Genomic DNA, 23,907 nt, shown 5'->3' with positions numbered 1-23,907 from the left:
TCCAAACCTGAGCTTTTGATTTACCAGCAACACTTCTGCCAGTCCTTGAATTTCATCCCCAGATTACCAGAGGGCACCCAGTGGCTAAAGCCAATGTTTTAGGTGTCTACCTAATTCCTCCCTTTCCCATCATCAAACCCAGTCAGCACTCTCCCAAATAAACTGGAATTCATTCCTTCATTATTACTGGCTAACTCATTAATAACCAACATTGTTCACCTAAATTGCTTTAATTTTCCTGCTGCCTGCAAGTTTTGTACATGTCACAGATGACATCAATCTTCTATCAATTAATTCATGAAATGAAATCCAAATTCCTTAGATGACTTACACAGTTCTGTATGATTGAGCTCTTGTCTACTTCTCCAAGGTCATGTGGCACAAAAAATGCTCTCTATTACACTTTTTTCCATTTCATTTATTATATTATTTAGCTTCAGAATTTATGTAGATCTTTTTTATGATTTATATCTCTGTTGAACTTCTGATTTTGTTCATGTATTGTTTTCCCAACTTTGTTAAATTGTTTTATATCTTGTAGCTTGCTGATCTTCTTAAAAATTAATTTGAATTATTTGTCAGGCAATTCATAGATTTCCATTTGTTTGAGGGGCAATCACTAAAAATGCTTCATGTTTCTTTGGTGATGCCACTTGTTGCCTTGCACTGATGTTTGCACTCAATTGTTGTAAGGATCAGCAAACACTATGGTGATCTTCAGTGGTGAAGGTTGTGGGAGTCCACAGTGGCAGTGAGGGCTGCTAGGGTCCTTTTGCTCTCCTTCACCACCACAGGGGAAGTCACAGCCATGGGGATCTTTTTGGGGCCAAGCTGTGCTGGCCTGGGGAATGGGGTAATGCAGGCACAATGCTTCCTATACTTATCAATGTGGCCTTCATTGGCTTTTGTGCTCCACTGGGTTGCTGGAGCTCATTAATGTACTCTGGAGCTTTCCCAGAGCTATTTGCATCCATTAATGATTGTCGACTCGTTTTCAGGGGGGCGAGGGGCGGGGGGAGAAAGGGTTGGGGCCTCCTAGCCTGCCATCTTGCTGATGTGTTTAGATTTGCTTTATACTCTGTGAACTACCTAGTGTCCCTTCTCTTTCTAAAATATATACTTTTATTTATCTCAAGAGGAAAAGGGAGAGGGAGAAAGAGATAGAAACATCAATGATGAGAGAGAATCACTGATTGGCTGTCTCCTGCACGTCCCACACTGGGGATCGAGCCTGCAACTTAGGCATGAGCTCTGACCGAGAGTCAAACCATAACCTCCTGGTTCACAGGTTGATGCTAAACCATGGAACCATACTGGCCAGGCCCCAAATCCTTTCAAAAAATTATTTTACTTTTCTTTTCTTTCTAGTTAGTTTAATTTTAGCCACGATTGCTTTTTATTTTCGACCGAAGTAAAAATAAGTTACATAAATATTTATTATAGTGTCACCTACAGTGTGGTCACTCAGTAGAAAACTATGGGGTTAAATCTAATATTAATAATGATATTGATAATACAACTAATAATACTGGATATCACTTATATAGCACTTATTACATGTGTGGTATTTTTTGAGTGCTTATTATACCTTTATCCATTTGATCCTCCCAATAGCCCTATACAATATGTACTTTCACTATATAAATTTCTCATTTATAAAAACTGAGGTACAGAAAGTACAAGCAGCTTGTCCAAGGTGACACACCCAATAAATGTCAGAGCTGGAACTTGAAACCAGATAGATAGTCTACCTCCAGAAACTTGCTCTTAACAAAATAACATCTTTCTAGAAGAATCCTTCCTAGTTAATTAGATCATGAATTAGAACATCTAACCTTCCATATTGTAGGTTAGATGAGCTGTAAAGTAAACTAAAACAGGAAGTAATTTTAAAAAAATCTATACTAATAAAAGGGCAATATGCAAATTGGTCAGGATGCCCTCACAGTAACAACCAAACAGCAGGCTGCATGGGGTGACTAGGCAGGCAGGGGGGTTAGTGAGGAATGACCAAATGACTGAACAGCAGGTTGTATGAGGCGACCAGGCTGGCAGGGGAGGGGGAGTGAGGGGTGACCAGGTAGGCAGAGGGGGCAGTGAAGGGTGAACAGGCTGGCAGCAGGGGGCAGTGAGGGGCGACCAGACTGGCAGAGGAGCAGTTAAGGGTGACCAGGCCAGCAGGGGGGCAGTTGGGGGCGACCAGGCTGGCCAGAGGGGTTGTTGGGGGCGACTAGGCTGGCCAGAGGCCAGTTAGGGGTGATCAGGCAGGCAGGCAGGCAGGTGAGCAGTTAGAAGCCAGCAGTCCTGGGTTGTGAGAGGGATGTCTGATGGCTATCGGATATACCCCGAGAGGTCCCGGATTGGAGTGAGTGCAGGTTGGGCTGAGGGGACTCCCCCATGCACAAATTTTATGCACAGGCCTCTAGTGATACATATATATGACAACGACTCAAAATTGTTTTTACAGTAAAATCCTCAAATGTTCATTTATTTCCTAGTCTTTTGATGTGGGCCTCTGTTTGGGAATGGCCATGAATTCCATACTTTTTTCTTTGTATAAACCACAATCATAATATATCATTTATTAGGAGTGAAAATTTGAAGACTTCAACCTTTATTGAGTCCTTCCAATCTATGCAACATAGCTTTGGTAACAGAGATCATTCTTTCCATACACTATACCATGTCTAAAGTCTTCTGTGTCCTCTCCCTAGGTACCAGGGAAACTACATTTCCAGCTCCCTTACAGTTGGGTTAGGAGTCATATTATTGAATCTTCTCATTAGAATGCGAGTAGAAGTTTTATAAGCCACTTGCAGATATAATCACAGAAATATCCCACATTTATTCTCAAGCCCCCCTTTTTTCCTGTTGAGGCAATCTTGTAGGATGGTTGGGGAAAAAACAGAATACGGCTCCTCAACCCATTGGACTGTGAAGTAAATGAGAAATAAATTTTGATTGTGCTAAGCCATTAAGATATCAGCGCCTGTTACAGAAACTTCTATTAATTAGTTTGGCACCATTTTCCTAGAAATAACTATAATGTTGTATTCACACTGCGTTTCTTTAATTAAATTATATAGGTACCATTAAAAATGACAAATAGTTTTGGAAAGAAACATAATTGACTCTTCGTGAGCATACAGTAAAACTGATAATGAACAAGTACATGAGAATAGCCTATTAGTCACAAGCGTTCAGAGTTGCCATAAACAGCAGTCAGTATGCTTTACATGAAAAGAAGAGAATTGGCATATTATAATAGTTAGGTGGGGTTCTGTTACATTTTTTAAATGTGATATAATAGTTTATATGGTAAATGAATTTTACTCTACAGAAATAAGGCTGAACTCTGTGATCAAACTTGCCATATATGGATGGATGAGCATGTCCCTACAACTAATCACCAGGGAAGTCTATTTTAATATTTTGCTTTTACTCAGAAGATTTAAAAATACCTGTTTTGAGAGTTGTTATGAGACAAAATTACTATGACTTTCCTAAAATAAGTTACAGAGTTACCTTTTATTTACACACGCATGGTATAATTCAATGGACATTTTTGAATAAATATAAGGAACTAGAATAAATGTGTTAGAAGGTGCAAAAATGTATGTTACTTCCACAACTTTTAGAGAAAACCCAATGTTTAAGTAAATATGAGATATTGTTCAATACAATAGAAAACTAAAGTAACTCACCCAAGGCAAAATGTAAAGCAAGCTCTAACAGAAGGAGAAAGAAAGCACCTCTAAGAGCAGGAGACTGAGATTAACGGTACCTGGAGAATGAGAGAGGGCTCATAAAGGGAGAAGGATTTGAGATGTCCTAAATATCGGGTCTAGTAATAATTAATGTCGTTTTTAAACATTCGTTTAAAATCTTGCTTGGCCTTGACTTGTATTGACATAACCTTCAAACACGTGGTATCTACAGAATGTGTGAAGTGCAATTAACAAGTTTTGCTTGAAAAAGTTTGTGTTTGGTTTGGTTTTTGTTGCAAAACTAGGGCTAAGAAGATGGCGGATGAAGAGCATATTCGGCACTGCATGCTTTACGAGTTCCAATTAGGAAGAAAAGCAAGTGAGGCTTCAAAAAACATCTGTAGTGCTCTTGGTCAAGATGCAGTTAGCACCAGAAAATGCCAGCGTTGGTTTGAGAAATTTCGCGAGGTAAATTTTTCGTTAGATGACAAGAGTGGTCGAGGCTGTGTCCAATTTTGATCAAGAAGCTCTTCAAGCTCTTTTGGTGCAAAATCCTCAAATTACCCAACAAGAGCTTGTGTCAACTTTAAATTGTTCACAAAAAACAATTTCCAATCAATTGCGTGCACTTGGCAAAGTCCAAAAGTTTGGAAAATGGGTTCCTCATGAGTTGACCGACAACAACCGTAATCAAAGAGTCACAATTTGCAGTTCGCTCCTCTCTCGTCAAAACCGTTTGCCGTTTTTAGAGCAAATTGTTATCGGAGATGAAAAATGGGTGCTGTATGTTAATTTGAAAAGGCGGCCTCAATGGTTGGACAAAAATGAGGCTCCGCAGCCCACGCCAAAACCTGACTTGCATGCGAAAAAAGTGATGTTGTGTGTTTGGTGGAATTTTAAAGGAATTCTTCATTATGAACTTTTACCATCTAACCAAACCATTACAAGTGCAGTGTATAGTGCCCAATTGGAAAGGTTAGCCCAAGCTTTAAGAGAAAAAGAACCCGCGCTGATTAATCGGAAGGGTGTAATTCTTCACCACGATAACGCACGACCGCATACTGCAAGAATCACTGCTGAAAAACTGCGCCAGTTGGAATGGGAAGTTCTCCCTCAACCTGCATATTCTCCTGATATTGCCCCTTCCAATTACCATTTGTTTCGTTCTTTGCAAAACTTTCTTCTTGGGAAAAAAATTTAATAATGAAGAATGCTTCAAAAATGCATTGACCGAATTTTTTGCAACAAAATCACAAGAATTTTACAACAGAGGGATTAAAATGCTTCCTGAGCATTGGCACAAGTAGTAGAAAACAACGGCAACTATATTGTTGATTAAATTTTGTTGTATTGTTTAAATAAATTCGATTTAAAAAAGTATTAGAAAACGACATTAATTATTACTAGACCTAATAGAACCTCAACCAGTAGTAGACCCTAAAGCAGAGAATGAGGACAGTAGTTTATCTGGGTGATCATCAGGGGAATTGGTAATAATCCTGAGGGAGTCATAGACAAGAAGTGGTCTCATTATTAAGTTACTAGAACTTTTGCAGTGATTCTGAAGCATCCACTTGGGGTAAAGTTCTGGAAAATAATATAAAGCACACACCCAGAATTATTATTACTTCCCCCCCCAAAAAAAATTATAAGAGAAAATCACACAAGTAGTAGAAATGAGCTAGTTGGGCTGCATAGGCTTAGGAAAGAAGTTACAGAAGCAAAAGAAGGTCCCTGGTGCTTAGGAGAGGGAAAGGCAGAGGGGAGAAGAAAAGGGAGAGTGAGAATGTGCTGGGAGTGCTCCTGAAACGGAACCACCCCAGGATTGTTTTAACCAATGAATAACAAAGCTGGGAATGTATACCCTATTCTTTCCAGGTACATCTGGTCCACAGAAGCATAACTTTTATTCTTAGGAGGCCAAATGAAGGAAATAGCAGAAATTCAGTTCTAAAGCAACTACCAGAGATCTTTGAAAATCCTAAATATTTAGTTATTTACTTAGTATCTCTATTTGCCAAATACATGCACTAATGATTTCAAGTAGGCAAGCTCTGAGGTGTGAGTGTCAAAGTACTGTCATCTCATTGTAAACATTTTAAAGCTAAGTAGCATAATGATGTTTTCATAACTAGAGCAATTTAGTCTGTCTTCTGTTACATATTTCCCGAAACAGAAAAGGAGGAAATTAACACCTGACAGATATATCTATTCCAATGGTTCCTGAGCAGATATAACTTCCTAGTGTTTATCTGCAAACACTCTATAAAACAAAAACATCTGGGGAAAAGAAATTAACAGCAATCTGAATTATAAATATGTGGGTGTGATCTAAAATTTGGACCATAAAAGTGCTCCAAGTTAAGTGATAATCTTTGTTTATTTTTATTTAATTTTGGGGGGATGACATTGGTCAGTAAAATTGTACAGGTTTTAGGCACACAATTCTATAATACATCATCTGTATATTGTATTGTGTGTTTACCACCTAAGGTAATAACCTTTAATACTACTTTTATTACTTACTGGTAATCTTATCAGTTTCCATTATTAAAAAATACCTATGCAAGCAAATGACATTCTATCATGCTATTTTATCTTTATTTTTCTTATCATTTAATATTTTTTAACCTTCAAACTCAGAACTAATCTAAAAAGCATACCTCACTATCCAAAGAAAGGTCTGATATGAAATAATAAGCAAGTAAATTTCAATTTAGCATGACCTCTGTGTTCCTAGATTTCAAAATAAAAATACGTAGATTTCGGTGGGCAGGAGTCAGTTATTCACCCATTTAAGTCCCCATACACACAAAGAGACAATGCAGCCAAATCACAAAGTATCAAACAATGACATAAAAACTCAAACATTTTTATGACTCCTAGTATGACTCCACTGTTATTGAGTTTGGAATATTCTTGAGGGGCTATAGAAAGGGTTGGGGGTAGTGAAAGTATACAGGATTAGAGTCAGAAGAACACAACTCAAGTACTTCCTTGACACTAAATTTCAAAAATACATACGGACATGCATATAAGTACAACCAATGGACACAAAACTCTGGGGAGGGAGGGTATGTATGGGGGGGGTTAGGGTTAGGGTTAAAATATGTACACAGATAATAATTTAATTTAAAAATGTGAAAAAAATTATAAATGGGAAAAAATAAAATAAAAACTAAAAACAAAAATACATACTGAATGAAGAAATGTATAAATGCTCATAGCACAAATATTTTAAAGCTAAGATTTTGATTATTTCTATACTTAATTAGCCTAATTAGTACTCTGAGTTCAAAAACTAGCTCTGCTATTTACAGCTGTTGACCCTGAAGAATATACTCCTTAAATTTCCTCAACTGCAAAGTGGATTTAGATCACCTACGTCCTTGAGTTACTATGAGAAATGAGGGAAAGTGCATAGAAGAAAGCACAATATCTGGCATAAAGCTTCCCCTCTCTCTGTCCCTCTGTTCTCTCACTGATCCTGTGTGTTGTGCACTGTAAGTTACCTTAACCATCTCCTTTCCAATGATTTTCTCTTCTCTTCCAGTCAGTCATTCATTCTCATAAACACAACCTAACTCTCGTCACTCCACATCACGAATCCCTGATGAAAGCATCCCATCTCTGTTCATAGCCTCCTACTTTTTTAACTTGCTTGCTCATCTACTCCCTTTTTAAACATTCTCTAACCTAAGTGGGGTCTCTACAACCTCCTATTGTGTTGCTCTTCCATATCCTAACTTACCCTCAGTTCTTCTAACCAATTTTCCTATCACTCCCCTGGCTCAACTGTCTAGTCTCTGTCCAGCAGTTTGCGTAATCCTTTTAATACACAAGTCAGATCTTGGCACTCTTCTTTTCCATACTGTCTTTTAAAATACAACCAGAATAGCTTAAACTGATTTGGCTCAGTGGATAGAGCATCTGCCTACAGACTGAAAGGTCCCGGGTTCGATTCCGATCAAGGGCATGTACCTTGGTTGCGGGCACATCCCCAGTAGGGGGTGTGCAAGAGGCAGCTGATCGATGATTCTCGCTCATCGATGTTTTTAACTCTCTATCCCTCTCTCTTCTTCTCTGTAAAAAAATCAATAAAATATATTTAAAATACAATCAGAATAAAAGTTAAAGTCCTACCAATGACTTTTTAAAAAAATATATTTTATTGACTTTTTACAGAGAGGAAGGGAGAGAGATAGAGAGCTAGAAACGTCGAAGAGAGAGAAACATCGACCAGCTGCCTCTTGCACACCCCCTACCGGGGATGTGCCCACAACCAATGTACATGCCCTTGACCGGAATCGAATCTGGGACCTTTCAGTCTGCAGACCGTCGCTCTACCGCTGAGCCAAACCAGTTTCGGCCTTCCAATGACTTTTAAGACTATATGTGATCTGATCTTGTTGCCTCTGTGACCTCATATCTCTTAAATTTCTCTCTTGATCACTGTAATTCAACCACACTGGCCTTCAACTCTGCTCATCAAAGAAACCAAGGACACTCCTATCTCAAGGCCTTTACACTGTTCTCCCTGCCTGAGTGCTCTCCTCCTAAGTGTCTTCATGGCTTGCTCTGTCACCTCCTTGAAGTCTCTGCTCAAATGTCCTCTTGTCAATGAAGCATTTGAATCATCCTCTTTAAATGGGCAAATGCTGTTCCCCTAGTACCTTACCAATACTGTTTCTCTCCTTCCCTGCTTTTTCTCCACAGAATATTTCACCATCTGACTTATTACATATATTCTTAATTATTTACTGCCTATTGCTTATTGTATCCTCATTAGAATATACGCTTCATAAGGGCAGACTTTTGTCTATTGCTTGCTTTTATCCTCAGCAACTTACTGAAATCCTAGTGATTTATTTCAGAGTCACTGAAATATCCCATTCTTTCATAAAAATTTCACGTAAAGGTGTTTTGTGTGTTTTTTATTAATGGTTCATTTTCTAAAAGCAGATTTAGATAGACATTAAATACTAAGATCACATTCTTCTGTCTATTGAGAATGCACATTTTTTCCAATGCTTAAAAGGATAATTAATCTAATCTGAAAACTAGAATCTAAATGGCAAAAAATGTCTGGAAGCAGAAACTTTTCTGTCATGAGTAATACAACTCATTGTCAATTTTATTTTTCTGCTTTTGATTCTCTGTCTTTTTTCTGTAATCAAGCCTGATGTTTAAGGTAAAGAGAAGTAAGATGTCATACGGAAATATAAAGGTGATGTGACCCTAATGATTGATTTATGTTAAAAATTTATTGAAGACTCGCTATTATTTCTTTTAAATGTAACAGAAATAGTTAAATTAGTTACTGATACTTTCCTTCTTTTACAGACAAGGAAATCAAAGGTAAAGGAGAAATTAAGTATTTTGCCCAGAGTTACACAAATTGGAAGTTCTAACCCAATCTGCCAATTTCCAGATGGAGTTCAGACCTCTGTGCTCTAAAACTTATTTATATAACTACTGAAGTATCTTTGACCAGATCATTTCAAATAAGTCAATGACTTCATTAGTTACTCTTCAACCAATATTAACAGGCAAAAAAACAAAAAAATGCTTTTATATTTCTAGAGTACTTAATTGGCTTTGAAAATCTTCTTACTACAATGAACAGTTTAAATCTCACAGTAACTCTATAGGATTTTCACCATCTATAATAGGGGTGTCGAACTCAATCAGAGAAGGGGCCAAAATCTAAAATCCAGCCTAAATCTCGGGCCGAATGGTTTACTGAACAGTCATAAACTGTCATTGTGATGGAAACGCAGCGGAGTGCAGTGATGACAGTGTGGTGCGGGCCACATTGCAAGGCCTGGCGGGACGGGTTTGGCCCGAGGGCCTTGTGTTTGACACATGTGATCTATAATAATAAAAGCATAATATGCTAATTAGGCTAGACATCCTTCCAGACGAAGCCAGGGCTGCAAGTTAAGCACTGGTCACAGGTGCCTGCCAGTGGCCCCTGATTGCCCCAATGGTGGCCCCACAGATCAGCCCTGATCACCGGCCAGGCCTAGGGACCCCACCTGTGCAAAAATTTCATGCACTGGGCCTCTAGTTTTAGATAACAGAAAAGAAAAACAGAGATATTATAAATTATCCAGTCATACTGCTAAGAGCACATTACACAAACATAAGCCTTCTTATCCTAATATTAGTGCTCTTTGTAGAACTGTTAAAGACTTTAGAAGTATTTAATACCTGTTCTTAAGTATGGCAATCAGGAAGTAGTCAGTGAACTATCATGTTTCTAATTTCATGAAATTACTTTAAAAACATTCATTAATATTGCTTTCATGCTTGTACCAACCATGATCATAGACATTATTGTTAATAAGATTAATAAAATCCAGTCATTGATTTCATGGAATTTTTTATGCCAAGCACTGTACTAACTAGATTGACAAACATGAGACTGAAGTTATAATACATGGTTTCTACAATTACATCAATCAATGACTGCTAGTATATCAAATGTATGGGTGGTAGTGGTAGGAAAGAAGTGTGAATAAGCAGGGTGGTTCCAATCATGAAAAGCCTTGCCTGTCATGCTAAGATTCAGATTTTATAATATAGGGATAGGTGAAGATCAAGAACTGCTGAATAATTTTGATATGGGAAGTGACATGTTCATATCTCCATAAGCAATAACTCAGGCAGCAGAAGAGAGAAGATGAGACAATCCATAGGACGGGAAGGTGCAAGTGATGGTTAGGCAGTTAGGTACATATGTATAATCTGCCAGGGAGAGTTCTGGATTAAAGATCTAGGAAGAGCCTAGGAAATAACAATGTTTAATTCTGAGAAGAAAAAGTCCTCAAAGGAGACTAAAGACAGATGAGAGAAGCAGAAAGAGACAAGAACCATTCACTATACATGACAGGTAAAGGGCCTGAATTCCAAGTAAAGGAGTCTAATTGCAATTGTCAGCAAAAGGGTGGGAAGCAAAACAACAATAGCAAAAGATTTGCTTACTTAAGTCAGGAATACGTTATGATCAGACTTGTTTTTTAGGAACATAATTCTATCACTGGTAGAAAGAAGGTGGGAAGGGATAAACATAGAAGTGGGAAAACAGTGTGAAATTGTGTGGCTATGAAAAGGGCCTAATGGGAGTAGATGGACACAAGACACTAACTTCCAGAGATAAGTGTAACGTAGAATATGAGTCCCAATGGGAAAGAGAAAGGACAGAAATTAAGGATAAAAGTAAAGATTATAGCTTGGTAAGCCAGGGCTGGCAAACAAAGGTTAGAGAAAGGAGAACACCCAAAATTTGGGAGATGTTTTTGGTATGAAAAATTTGAGTGACCAACATAGCTTTCAAAAAAATAATTATTTTTTTACTTTGTTAATCCTCACTCGAGGAGATTTTTTTCCATTGATTTTTAGGGAGGGTGGAAGGGAGAGTGGTCGGGAGCGGGGTGGAGAGAGAATATCGATGTGAGAGAGACACATCAATTGGTTGCCTCTCCCACCCACACACCCTCCTGGGGCTGGGGATCAAACCTACACCCAGGTACATGCCCTTGACTGTGAATAAAACCCATGACCACCACACAGCCCTCAGGCCAGGGTATAGCTTTTTATAGGTAATGGGGGGGAAAATGGCTGAATTGCTCTCCTGCTAAATTGGGCCTAGAATTATGATTTAGAAGTCATCAGCTGTAGAAAAACTCAAGTACAACAGTCAACCAGACAAATATACATTTAATTAGGATAAATGAGGACCAGGAGATTGTCAGGACTGTCAGGAGAGTTAGAGTGTGGTACTCAAAATCAGACGTAACACTGAAGATATTGGTTGTACCCACACCCAGTGCAGTGACACATATATTCTTTGTTCTGGATATTACCGTTATATTCAGTGAATGAACCTGCAGTCATTTTTGGCAATCACATCACACTGACAGTTCATACTCTGCTAAAAGTTAACTAAAATCCGTGGATGATTCTCGGTTTAGCTATTATTATTTGGGTCTCTTCTTGGCTCTATTGGTGCAAATCATTTTACAAACCTAAGTACACTACTTTCCAATTATGACTGCTGCAGGCTTTCAGTGCAAGACGCAAAGTACTACACTAAAGTTAGCTTATACAATGAGGACATTTCTTTCCCTCATGTAGTGAAAAGTCCAGAGGTATGTGTGGTCAGGGTTGGTTCAGCAGATGAGCAGTGACAAGGACCCAGACTTTCCCCTTATTTAGTTGCCAACCTCTGTATCCTGATGCATTCATTCCTCCAAGACAAAAGGTGGTGGCAGCAGCCCCAAGCATGAGAACATCCAAAAGCAGATGGGAGAGGTGGGCATTCTGATTCAGGGACCTATTCTCTTCTCTCTTTCCTAAATTAAAATTACTTTATGTACAGTAAAACATATAAATCTTAAGTGCACAGTTGAATGAGTTTTGACAAATGCATACACCCTCATAGCACACATCCCTATTGAGATAAATACCGGTAGAACATTTTTTGTAACCACAGAGAGTTCCCTAGAGCACTTGGCTGGTTAATCATCACCACTGCCACCACCCCTAACTCCACCCAGAGGCAACTACAGCTCTTATCTCATAAACCATTCTTGTGTTTTGTTTTGTTTTGTTATCAAAGATGAAAAATTTCCCCAAAGGCCCTCTGCCCCAGCACACTTTACCTTAAAGCTACCTCTTGGATATAAGGTACAATGTCTCTTCTGACCTTTAGTCAATCAGTGACTAGAGAGTGATTATAATACCACCCTTTTTAGACCATTTATGATTCATCCATCCCTTGGGTCAGAGGTCCAAATAGCTTCAAATAAAACGGTGTTGTGTGTGTGTTTTTAAGCTAGAGGGAAATAGCGGTAGGTGTGTGCGCAAACACATGCACCACACACATCCCATGTTGTTACTCAATACATGTAGACATCCAACATCTGACTTCTATTCTTCCAACTTTTTTTTTAAAGTATCCTTATTGTTGAAAGTATTACAGATGTACCCCCTTTTTCCTCCTATTGACCCCCTCAACCCCACTCCCGCCATGCTAGCTTTATTGCACGTGCAAATGTGTTCATTTAAGTCAATGATTAAAGTACTGATGACACAAACAAATGTAGAAACCCTCCCTGAAGTTAATACCGACCCACATTCCAATGCTGTGGTCAAAGTTCTCGATCCAAGTCCAAATACAATCCAATTTATACTTGTCTGTGCCCCAAATCTCCATTTAGCCCACAAAAAATATCATGAAAAATGTCATTCAACACTGCCTCTGTTTCCTGTCCTGGGGTTAAACAAAGGTGTGTCAGGGGGCACTCTTAGTACTTTTCCCATAAAAAATACTTTTCCCCATTTTATAGCTCAGTCTGAGCTCCAACATTTATCTCTGTCACTTTTGTATATTTTTTTTCACTTGCTTTGTTCCTGTTTTATTTTTTTGGTATACATTCTCTAAAAGCTGAACTCATGAGAATGATCAAAATAACAACATTTTTAGTTGCCCTTTCATTTTTATTACTTTTCAGTCTGTTAATGATTTCATTGGGAGCCTCCCAATTCCTTTTTCATCTAGCCTCTCTTGGTTTACATATAATATGTTGCTACCGAGGAAACAGAAGCAGCTAGGTAGATAGGGGCGGAACCCACCTGGGCTGGGAAGGGAGGGCAGGAGTTTTAAAATCTATGAAAGGACCAATCAGGAACTAAGAAGCATATATACAAAAAGGCGTGCATGCTTCCATGCATGGACTATAACTGGCTTTCTTTCTTTCTTTCTTTCTTTCTTTCTTTCTTTCTTTCTTTCTTTCATTCTTTCTTTTTTAAATATATATTTTATTGATATTGATTTTTTACAGAGAGGAAGAGAGAGGGATAGAGAGTTAAAAACATCGATGAGAGAGAATCAGCTGCCTCTTGCACCCCCCCACCCCCCACCCCCACTGGGGATGTGTCTGAAACCAAGGTATTGTACAAGCCCTTAACTGGAATCGAACCTGGGACCTTTCAGTCCGCAGGCCAACACTATCCACTGAGCCAAACTGGTTTCGGCTATAACAGGTTTTCATTATCTTGGATGCTGAACTACTCCCAACTGTCACATGGAAAGGAAGCTCTGGACACTGGCCTGCTCCTGGAGCCCCAGCTGCACCTTTCCCAGGACTGCTTCTCTCAATAAACATCGATCCGCTGTTTTTGTCTGTGACTTCCTTCTCTGCTTTCTCTAAACAACAAACGAACTCAAACTCCACATCCCATGTTTTGGTTTCACTATGATCTTAGGAAATTAAAAATCCTGCTTTCTAAACACTGGCCAGTTTTACACAGCAAGCTGTGGCTAGCATAGTCTTCATTTGTAGGGGCCCTAAAACAGCACTGGCACATCCTATTAAAATAATTCCCATAACTTGTATTTCATCCTTATTGGCTACAATTCAATCCATAAGATCTCATTCCCCTGTTGCGTTATCCACCCCTTCAGAAACAAGACTCTGAGCAAGATCAGTTAAAATAAAATTAAAAAGGCTGAAACTGGTTTGGCTCAATGGATAGAGCGTCGGCTTGGGGACTGAAAGCTCCCGGGTTTGATTCTGGTCATGGGCATGTACCTTGGTTGCAGGCACATCCCCGGTAGGGGGTGTGCAAGAGGCAGCTGATCGATGACTCTCTCTCATTGATGTTTCTAACTCTCTATCTCTCCCCCTTCCTCTCTGTACAAAATCAATAAAATATATTTTAAAAATAAAATTAAATTAAATTAAAAAGTATCAAATGTTCTTCCTTAGCAGAATGATGCTTCCAGAATATAGACATGTCGTTTCTAATCGTGACATCTGTCTGCCTCTAGACCAGATCTGAATTTGCATCAGGAGAGGAGCAGTCATATTCATCAACCTAAGGTATTTGGCTCCCAGAGTATATCAGTTTATGCATCTTAATCTGTACTCTCAAGCTAAGTTCTCCACCATGCTTAAAACTACAAACTCAGGGATTTCCAAGCAAGGGCACTCTTCCATGTATCTCAATATATAATCTCCTGTTAACACAGTCCAGAGATTATCTATATCTCAGCAAGCTTCTGTTGCTTATCTATTTTCATTATATTTAAAGATTATCTTATTATTTTATCAGCCCTATTAAAAAGGTATGAATATGAAAAAGCATCAAGTTATAGCTGGAAGAAAGTCAATTACTTTTTAACATTTTAAAAAGAGACCCTTTGCTAAGTACTACAGGAAACGAAAGAACAAATTTAAGGTAAATTATTTTCTATCTAAAAAATAATTTTCTTTCTTTCTTTCTTTTTGTAGAAGTGATATAACTACAGCTTTTTCTTCTGAATCACTGACATTTTCTCAGCTTCCATATTACCTCCACCTTAGGTTACACCTGATATTCTCCTAAGTATTTCGTTTTATCTGAGCATTGTTCTTCCCTTCCCTCAAATTTCAGCTTAAAGTTCTCTTGATTAGGTTGGCAAGATTCCTACTAAATGCATTTCTCTCAGATGTACTCTATCTGTTACAGGGAGTCTGTTGTATTAATAGCATAAGCCCCAGTTAAGAAAACCTAGTTTTAGTCTTCTCGTGCTGTTTTGATAGAGCAGTTGCCTACCACTGTGATAGGGTTCTATCTGATACCCATTACCTTTTATTTCTTCTTCAAAGTCATGCCTCAAATGGAAGAAGAGATGAAAACACCCACACCAATTACCTCTTAATCATTCCTTCTCATTGAATCAACCAGAATAGAATAGGTCTGTAAATTTGATAAGTTTCAGGAAACCTCCTGAGGGAATCTTCCATGATCATTTCTATCATGAAAAAGAAATGCAGTGCTTTCCTTCCTTTCCCTCATCCGGAAAATTTGGTTTGAATGTTTATTCTCTGACTCTCAGTTGTAAATCTTAATGACCTACATGCATTTACCTAAAGTGTAAAGAATATGCTATAAATTATCAGCCAATGTATAAAAACATTTTGGTAGTACTTCTTTTTAGGTTTTCAAAATACACTCCTTTACTGATGATAATTACCAAGGACTACATATATGGGAGTTAAAATCTAAGGTTGAACTTGAAAGTGTGCCAGACATAAGAGTGACAAAATGAGATAAAAATACTGTCTGAATGGATTTTGCAATTTACTCAGTAAGCTAGTACTCCTGAACACAGACATAGCATGAATCATATCTTCCCTGTAACTTCCATAAAAAGGAAGTACACTCAATCAATCCCAGAACTGGGCTCACATAAGTGCTTTTGAGATGATTTTATAGCATCAAAGAAACATCAATTCACAATTATTCTTCAATCTTAGAAGAATAGATGTTACTTAACAAACACTTCATACAGAAAATAGGTTTCATAAGAATGAAATAAACATAGGAATAATAACCTGAAGTTATATCCAAATGGAATTTTCATGAAAAACAATGATGTAAATAAAATGTCTTCCACTCAACATATAGCAATCTGAAAAACTAAATATCTAACTTACTTTTACGATGATAAGCTTTGTTGGGTTTTCACAACTCTGGTTATCACTTCCTGTGTGCTCTACTTCAAACAGGGTATTGTAATTTTCTAGTATTGTAGCCATTATTTTGTTGCAGAGATCTTGTTCTTTCATGCATTCAAGCCCAGCTGGCACACTGAAAATAAGGGAAAAGTTTTGAGAGGAATTACTATGGAAACACAAAAAACGCCAGCACAGCTGACTGAGGCTTATATGTTGACATCTCTTCAATGATTGAGCAGCTTTATAAGGACACCTGGGATTTTCAGAAAGCTAAATAGGGCCACATAAGATGTTATGACACTTGCTGATTACCAAGATCTGAATCAATAGCTTGTGCTGAATAAGAAAAGTACCAGTTGTTTGGAAAGAAGGTATAGGTTAACATGGGTGCAATAATGCTTTGTATATGCTAGAAATTGGTATAAGGTAAGATTTATCTAAAAGTAAAAGCAACAAAGAACAAGTGTTATAACAAAAAGGATGGGTATTTTATCATGGCAATAATAGTCAGCCACACAAATAACAGCAACACAATCTTTAAGGATTTCTTAGATAATGTACAAAAAATGAAAGGAAAATATGCTGTCTTCATTTGGGTATTTAAAAAAATTTCGTACTTTAAAATGAGGTGAAAAAGAAAACCTCTAAATGAAGAAGACATCATAATATACATAAGATAAACAGCTGAAGCTGGTTTGGCTCAATGGATAGAGCATCGGCTTGGGGACTGAAGGGTCCCGGGTTCGATTCTGGTCAAGGGCATGTACCTTGGTTGCGGGCATATCCCCAGTAGGGGGTGTGCAAGAGGCAACTGATCAATGACTCTCTCTCATCGATGTTTCTAACTCTCTATCTCTCTCCCTTCCTCTCTGTACAAAATCAATATAAAATATATTTTAAAAATATATATATACCTAAGATAAACATCTCTTCAGTAAGATTAGTAGTTAGAATAAGTAAAGAATTTCAATAAGAAATTTTAAAAAAGAAACAAAAACATGAGTTGAAAAACTTATAGAAGAAAATAACTGGACAGTCAATAATCTTATGAAATGATATTTAACCTCACTGAGTAACCAGTAAAATGAGTTTACAAAGCAAAACCGAAGTATCATTTAATACCCATATGTATTAGTTTGGTGTGGCTGCTATAACAAATTATCACAAATTTGGTGGCTTCAAACAACAGAAGTTTAGTTTTTCACAGTTCTGGAGGCAGAAGAGCAAAACCAGTATTACTGGCAGAAAATAAAGTGTGAGCAGGCCCTGGGGGAGAATCTGTTCCCAGCTTCTAGTGGGCTGGCAGCATCCTCCCCCCCCCCCCCCCCCCCCCGAATGTGATTGCATCATTTTAATCTTCAGTCTCAGCTCAGTCTTCACAAGGCCATTCTCTATGTGCATGTATCTAATCTCCCTCTATCTTCTTCTTTTCTTATTCTTATTTTTAATCCTTACCTGAAGACATTTTTTCCCTTTGCTTTTTCAGAAAGTGTGGAAGGGAGAAAAGGAAGGGGGGGGGAGAGAGGGAGAGAGAGAGGGAGAGGGAGAGGGAGAGGGAGAGGGAGAGGGAGAGGGAGAGGGAGAGGGAGAGGGAGAGGGAGAGGAGAGGGAGAGGGAGAGGGAGAGGGAGAGGGAGAGAGATCAATGTCAAAGACTTACCAACTGGTTGCCTCCCACACAACTCCGAGTGGGGGGCGGGGAGCTTTGGACCAGGAATCGAATCTGAGAACCTTTCAGTACATGGGCTGCTGCTCTAAGCATTAAGAAACACTGGCCAGGGCTCTCTACCTCCTTCTTATAAGGATACATGTAGTAATTGCAATTAGTGCCCACTCAGATAATCACCTTATCTTAAATATAATTGTAAAGTTCCCCCCTTTTACAGGTAAGGGTAACATCTACAGTTTCCAAGGACTATCACTTGATTACTCTGGGGGACTTGATCTACCCTCCTGTAATACCTTTTAGGTACCTTATACTAAGGTACCTTATATTAAGGTCACAATCTTGTACCTCCCTCAGTTGTGGACAGAATCTGTGACTTGCTTCTTTAAAAAATTTACTTTTTACTGATTTCAGAGAGGAAGGGGCAGATAGAAACATCAATGGTGAGACAGAACCATTGATCGGCTGCCTTCTGCCAGCCCCTTACTGGGGACAGAGCCCACAGCCCAGGCATGTGTCCTGACCCAAAATCCAACTATGACCTCCTGGTCAGCACTCAATCACTGAGTCACGCTGGCCGATGTGACTTGATTCTGATCAACAGAATATGGCAAAGGTGACAGGATGTCACTCCCATGATTACGTTATCTCATACAAGACTCAGTCTTAGCAAACTTGATGGGATTCTGCTACTAGCCTTAAAGAAATAAACTATGTTCAGAAAAAGACTGTGAGAGATCCATATGGCAAGGAACTAATGTAGACCTGAGGTCTCTACCTCACAGCCAGGTAGAAGATTGGATCCTTAATTAATGCAGCTGCAAGAAAATGAGTTTTACTAACAACCTGTGTGGACAAAAGAGGCCACACACTAACCTGATAAGCTCAGGGAAGGCCTGCATAGCAGTCTTGCAAACTCAGAGACCTAAAGTAACCACAATGGATGGTCTTAAATTAAAAGCAGCTATGGTGGGTAGTTACATTCCAAGCCAGTATCTTCCCTGACAAGGTCAACTTTTATCTCAACTGAGCCTATCTCTCCTTTTGCAGCTATCCTAGTATATAAAAAGCCAGGGGCTGTCACCACCAAAACAACTGGATGGATGACAGAACAGCAAGCTGCATGGGGCGGCCAAGCTGACAGGGTGTTAGTATGGGATGACCAAACGACTGAACAGCAGGCTGTGTGGGGCAACCAGCGGTGGGAGGGGAGGGGAGGGCAGTTGGGAGTGACCAGGCCAGCAGGTGGGCAGTGAGGGGTGACCAGGCCAGCAGGAGGGGGCAACAGGGGGCGATCAGGCTAGTGTGGGGGGCAATTAGGGGTGACCAGGCCAGCAGGGGTGGGCAGTGAGGGGCAAACAGGGGGAGGGGGGGGAGGAGAGAAGTTAGGGGGCCATCAGTCAGGCAGGCAGGCAAGTAAGCAGTTAGGAACCAATGGTCCCAGATTGTGAGAGGTATGTCTGACTGCTGGTTTAGGGGATTGGGCATCCCCTGAGGGGTCCTGGATTGGAGAGGGTACAGGCTGGGCTGAGAGAACCCCCCACCTCTTCACTCCCTGTGCGCAAATTTCATGCACTGGGCCTCTAGTAATAACATAGCCTTGGAATGTCTGGGTAACTTATAACTTTCCTTTTTCCGGACCCCTTGGGGCACAACCTAATGTGCCTGGGCACTAGGACAGTTACCACAAATTCCTTCATTGTTATCATGTTAATTTTTCCTGCATCCACCTAAGTATTTGTCTATCATTTTACTTTTTATCCAATCTTAGGGGTTTCCCACTTTGTTTTCTCCTACCTCTCTATTTTATCACCAGTGGATTTCATGTAACCCCTACATCCCTTCCTTTGATTGCAATGTGTAAAACTAGATGAGAAACTGCCATTCCCTGGAGCACTATCCCAATCCAGTGAGATATTGCTTCCTGCCAATTGTCAATAGTTTGGCTCAAATAAACTCACCAACAACTCATTACAGGCTTGGATATTTTTTACGTTAACAAGTGAATGAGCCTGAAGGCAGATTCTTCCCCCAAATCAAGCCTCCATTGAAAACTCAGTCCAGCTAATACTTTACTTTCAGCACTGTGAGACCAAGAGCAGATGACGCAGCTAAATGGTATGTGACATAGCAAATGTTTATTATTTTAAGCCATTAAATTTGTATTGATTTCTTCACAATAATTGAAAACTAATACAGAGTTTGGTTCCTGGAAGTGGGGTGCTGTTGTTAAAAAATATTTAAAATAAAAAACAACATGGAGGCTCCTCAAAAAATTAAATATGGAATTGCCTTATGACCCAGTGATTCCACTTCTGGGTATATATATATCCAAAGAAACCCAAACCACTAATTTGAAAGAATATAAGTACCCTTATATTTATTGCAGCGTTATTTATTGTAAAATAACCAACATATGGAATTGACTCAAGTGCCCATCAGTAGATGAGTGTTAAAAATGTTGTGGTACATGCTGAAACCGGTTTGGCTCAGTGGTAGAGCGTCGGTCTGCAGACTGAAGGGTCCTGGGTTCGATTCCAGTCAAGGGCATGTACCTGAGTTGTGGGCACATCCCCAGTAGGGGGTGTGCAAGAGGCAGCTGGTCAATGTTTCTCTCTCATCGACATTTCTAGCTCTCTATATCTCTCCCTTCCTCTCTGTAAAAAAAATCAATAAAATATATATATTTTAAAAATGTTGTGGTACATATACAGAACAGAATATTACTTTGCTATAAAAAAAAAGAATGAAATCTGGCCTAACAAGTGTGGCTCACTGACCCATGAACCAAGAGGTTACTGGTTTAATTCCCGGTCAGAGCACATGCCCAGGTTATGTGCTCGATCCCCAGTAGGAGGCATGCAGAAAGCAGCCAATCGATGATTCTCTCTCATCACAGATGTTTCTACCTCTCTCTTACTCTCCTTCCTCTCTGAAATCAATGAAAATATATTTTTTAAAAAGAAACACAACTTAAAAAAAAAAAAAAGAAGTGCTTTCAAACTATACTAGTAAATATGCATACCAAGTTTTTTATAGAGTAAGCATTTAAAGGTAACAATGCTGGTCTATCTAGAATTTTCAATTGGCTAAAATGCTCTAGTTATTTTCACAAAAGCTGCTAATCTTTCTATTGATAGTTGCTATGTCTTTCTAGTCCTTATCTCTCTTGAGAATCAGTTTAAGACTAAGCATTAATTTACTGTAAATATCAATTAGCTAAATTTTCTGCCATTTTTTATACCTATGATATGTTAAAAAGAAATAACATCTCTGTAGTCTTCTTCAATCTTTTATTTCTAACTTTGCTAGTCAACATAATCTTCTCAGCTTTTTTTTTTTTTTTTTTACTATTTTATATACACAAAGTCTTCTATGTCTTAATCTAAGTCATTAACAAAAGGCTTACATAGGTAAAAAATGATGAGGTTCTTCACTTGTGACCTCTCTTTGTACTGTCATCATTTGGTTCAATATAATCAGAATATGATTGTAGGATTGAATGTACCTAATTGCATTATCACTTTGCATAAGATCACATTGCCCAATCTTGTCCACATTCATTCCATGCAAATATTATGTCCTTAACTTCTTATTATTTTGCAATTAAAAAATGCAGACATGTTGAAACAAACTCCCTTAGGTTGTTTTTTGCAAAATTAAAATCTATTATTGAAACCAATCACTGGAGTTCAGACTGAATAACCATTTTAAAAGGTAAATGTTGCCAAATATATACTGCCTACCTCTGAGTCTACAGTGATCGACCTATATTCATTTATATGTTATAAATAAAAATTTAGTATAGATGAAAAGCTGGAAGATTTATTTTTAAAAGCTCCTAATGTTTCTTGGAATTAATGTGGGGCGGTAGAAACAAAAATTTCCAGAATTGTTTATGTATCTGGCTGCACCGTAGGCAATGTTTTCCTTCTTAAGAACTACCAACGGTGGTGTTTCCAAGTATTCAATTTATATTATGTATGTTAGGTTTCACTCCTCCCCCCCTCACATTGTGGCTTTTATAAATATTGCCACTAATTAATCCAAGTGATGAGTTGGTATGTTCCCCTCAAAAGTACCAGTAGAAGATAAAACTTCTTAAATGAAGCTTCCAGATTACCCAACAATTACCCAACCATTTCTATATAATAATCAATATTCTGGACACACAGAAAATTTTTACATAATTTTGATATTTTTTAAAATATCCAAATATTTGACATCAAGTTGTCAATTGGATGAATAAGTGATTACAAAAAATTCACATTGGGCCAAAACCGGTTTGGCTCAGTGGTAGAGCGTCAGTCTATGGACTGAAAGGTCCCAGGTTTGATTTCGGTCAGGGGCATGTAAGTTGGTTGCAGGCACATCCCCGGTAGGAGGCAGGTGGTCGTTGTTTCTCTCTCATAGATGTTTCTAACTCTCTATCCCTTTCCTTTCCTCTCTGTAAAAAAGTCAATAAAATACATATTTTTAAAAAAATTCACATTGAATAATTGGATATGTTCCAATGTATTTTAGATACATGGTTTCAACCAAAATTGTGAAAAATAATGGATTATTATTCTTAACAGTAGTAATTAAACCTGCAACGATAAAAATCAGATAGAAATTGATATACTTAAGAACATGAAGATTAGGATATCTTTATTGTAATTTTCTGAAAAAGAATTTTTATGATAAAGAATTTTCTAAAGGAGAACAAAAAGATGGGCTATGAAAAATGGAAGGATAAGAGGAAGAATTCAGCATTTGTACCATTGTCTGGAGGGAAAACAGAAGATGTGGGGAAAAACCTGGAATCAGAGAGCCCCCAACATCAGGGATTTAACTGCAATCTAAGTAAATAGTGGGCTGCTGTAGGGAGGCTCCAGAGTGGTGGAAGCAAGGGTTTCCTGGGTGTATCACCAAGGAGTTGCTGCTATTTGAGTGTGTATGCATTCATATATATGTGTAGAGATATATCAATTATAAAAGTCAGCTAATTGTGCAAATTTTTATTTTATGACATAATCAGAAGTCAGTGAAATATTTATCAGGTATGCACCATTCACTCAGAGTAGACACCAATCTTTCTGTTCATTGAAATGTGAATGGATAATATTCCCAAACTAAAAAGAACCTAAATGTTCATCAAGAGAAATTATAAACCACTAGAGGCCTGGTGCACGACATTTGTGATGGCGGGGAGGGGAAGAGAGGAAGAGTCCCTCAACCCAGCCTGCATCCTCTTGCAATCTGGAACCCCTCGGGGGATATCCGATTGCCGGTTTAGGCCCGATCCCACCAGCAGTCGGACATCCCACTCGCAATTCAGGACTGCTGGCTCCTAACTGCTTGCCTGCCTGCCTGCCTCATTGCCCCTAATCACTCTGCCTGCCTGCCTCATAGCCTCTAACCACTCTCCTGCCTGCTTCATGGCCCCTAACCACTCTACCTGTCTGATCGCCCCTAACTGCTCACTTGCCTGCCTGCCTGATTGCCCCTAACCACCTCTGCCTCAGCCCCCACCATCCTGGCTTTGTCCGTAAGGATGTCCAGAATGACATCCTCTGGAAGGTCATTCGGCTGTCTGGTCTAATTAGCATATTACGCTTTTATTATGATAGATAAAGGAATATTAATTACACTGGTACACAGATTAATATTTGCTAACATAGAAAGATATTCATAATATGTAATTTAAATGATAAAGTTAGTAACAGAATAGCAAGTAAAAATATTTCTTTTGTGTACATTTCTAAAGCAATATTCAGAAAAATATGAATGGCAAGGGTCACTGGGTAAATTTTATTTTGTATTTCTGCCCGTTTGGTATTATTTTACTTACAAGGAGCAAGGGCTTATTATTAATGAAACAAATAATGTTACTTGGAAATTTCTTGAAGTGATGAAAGTATATGCTTCTAAGAAGCTTAATCTGATAATAGAACATTACCTCACCCAGACCAAACAAACAACTTTTAATAAGATGCTCACTTGTTCTAGCAACACGTTGGCCACCCGCAGGGAGATTACTAGTA

The 23,907-nt window shown here is 38.6% G+C and overlaps 1 protein-coding gene across 4 annotated transcripts in view; it reads right to left on the bottom strand.

The window, feature by feature from the left end:
* The window catches only part of FAM13A (family with sequence similarity 13 member A), a 233,136-nt gene that overhangs the window by 151,875 nt on the left and 57,354 nt on the right, over positions 1–23,907 (bottom strand). For all 4 annotated transcript variants that reach the window (XM_045570814.1, XM_036453731.2, XM_045570816.1 and 1 more), the window contains one exon: positions 16,196–16,349. In XM_045570814.1, the coding sequence (XP_045426770.1) occupies positions 16,196–16,349 (154 nt within the window). The remainder of the gene's footprint in view (positions 1–16,195; positions 16,350–23,907) is intronic.

The sequence above is a fragment of the Pipistrellus kuhlii genome, unplaced genomic scaffold, assembly GCF_014108245.1.
Source record: "Pipistrellus kuhlii isolate mPipKuh1 unplaced genomic scaffold, mPipKuh1.p scaffold_m20_p_1, whole genome shotgun sequence".
Taxonomy (NCBI): Eukaryota; Metazoa; Chordata; class Mammalia; order Chiroptera; family Vespertilionidae; genus Pipistrellus; species Pipistrellus kuhlii.
The sequence above is the reverse complement of the archived record's forward strand: the minus strand, read 5'-3'. Positions and strand labels throughout refer to the sequence as shown.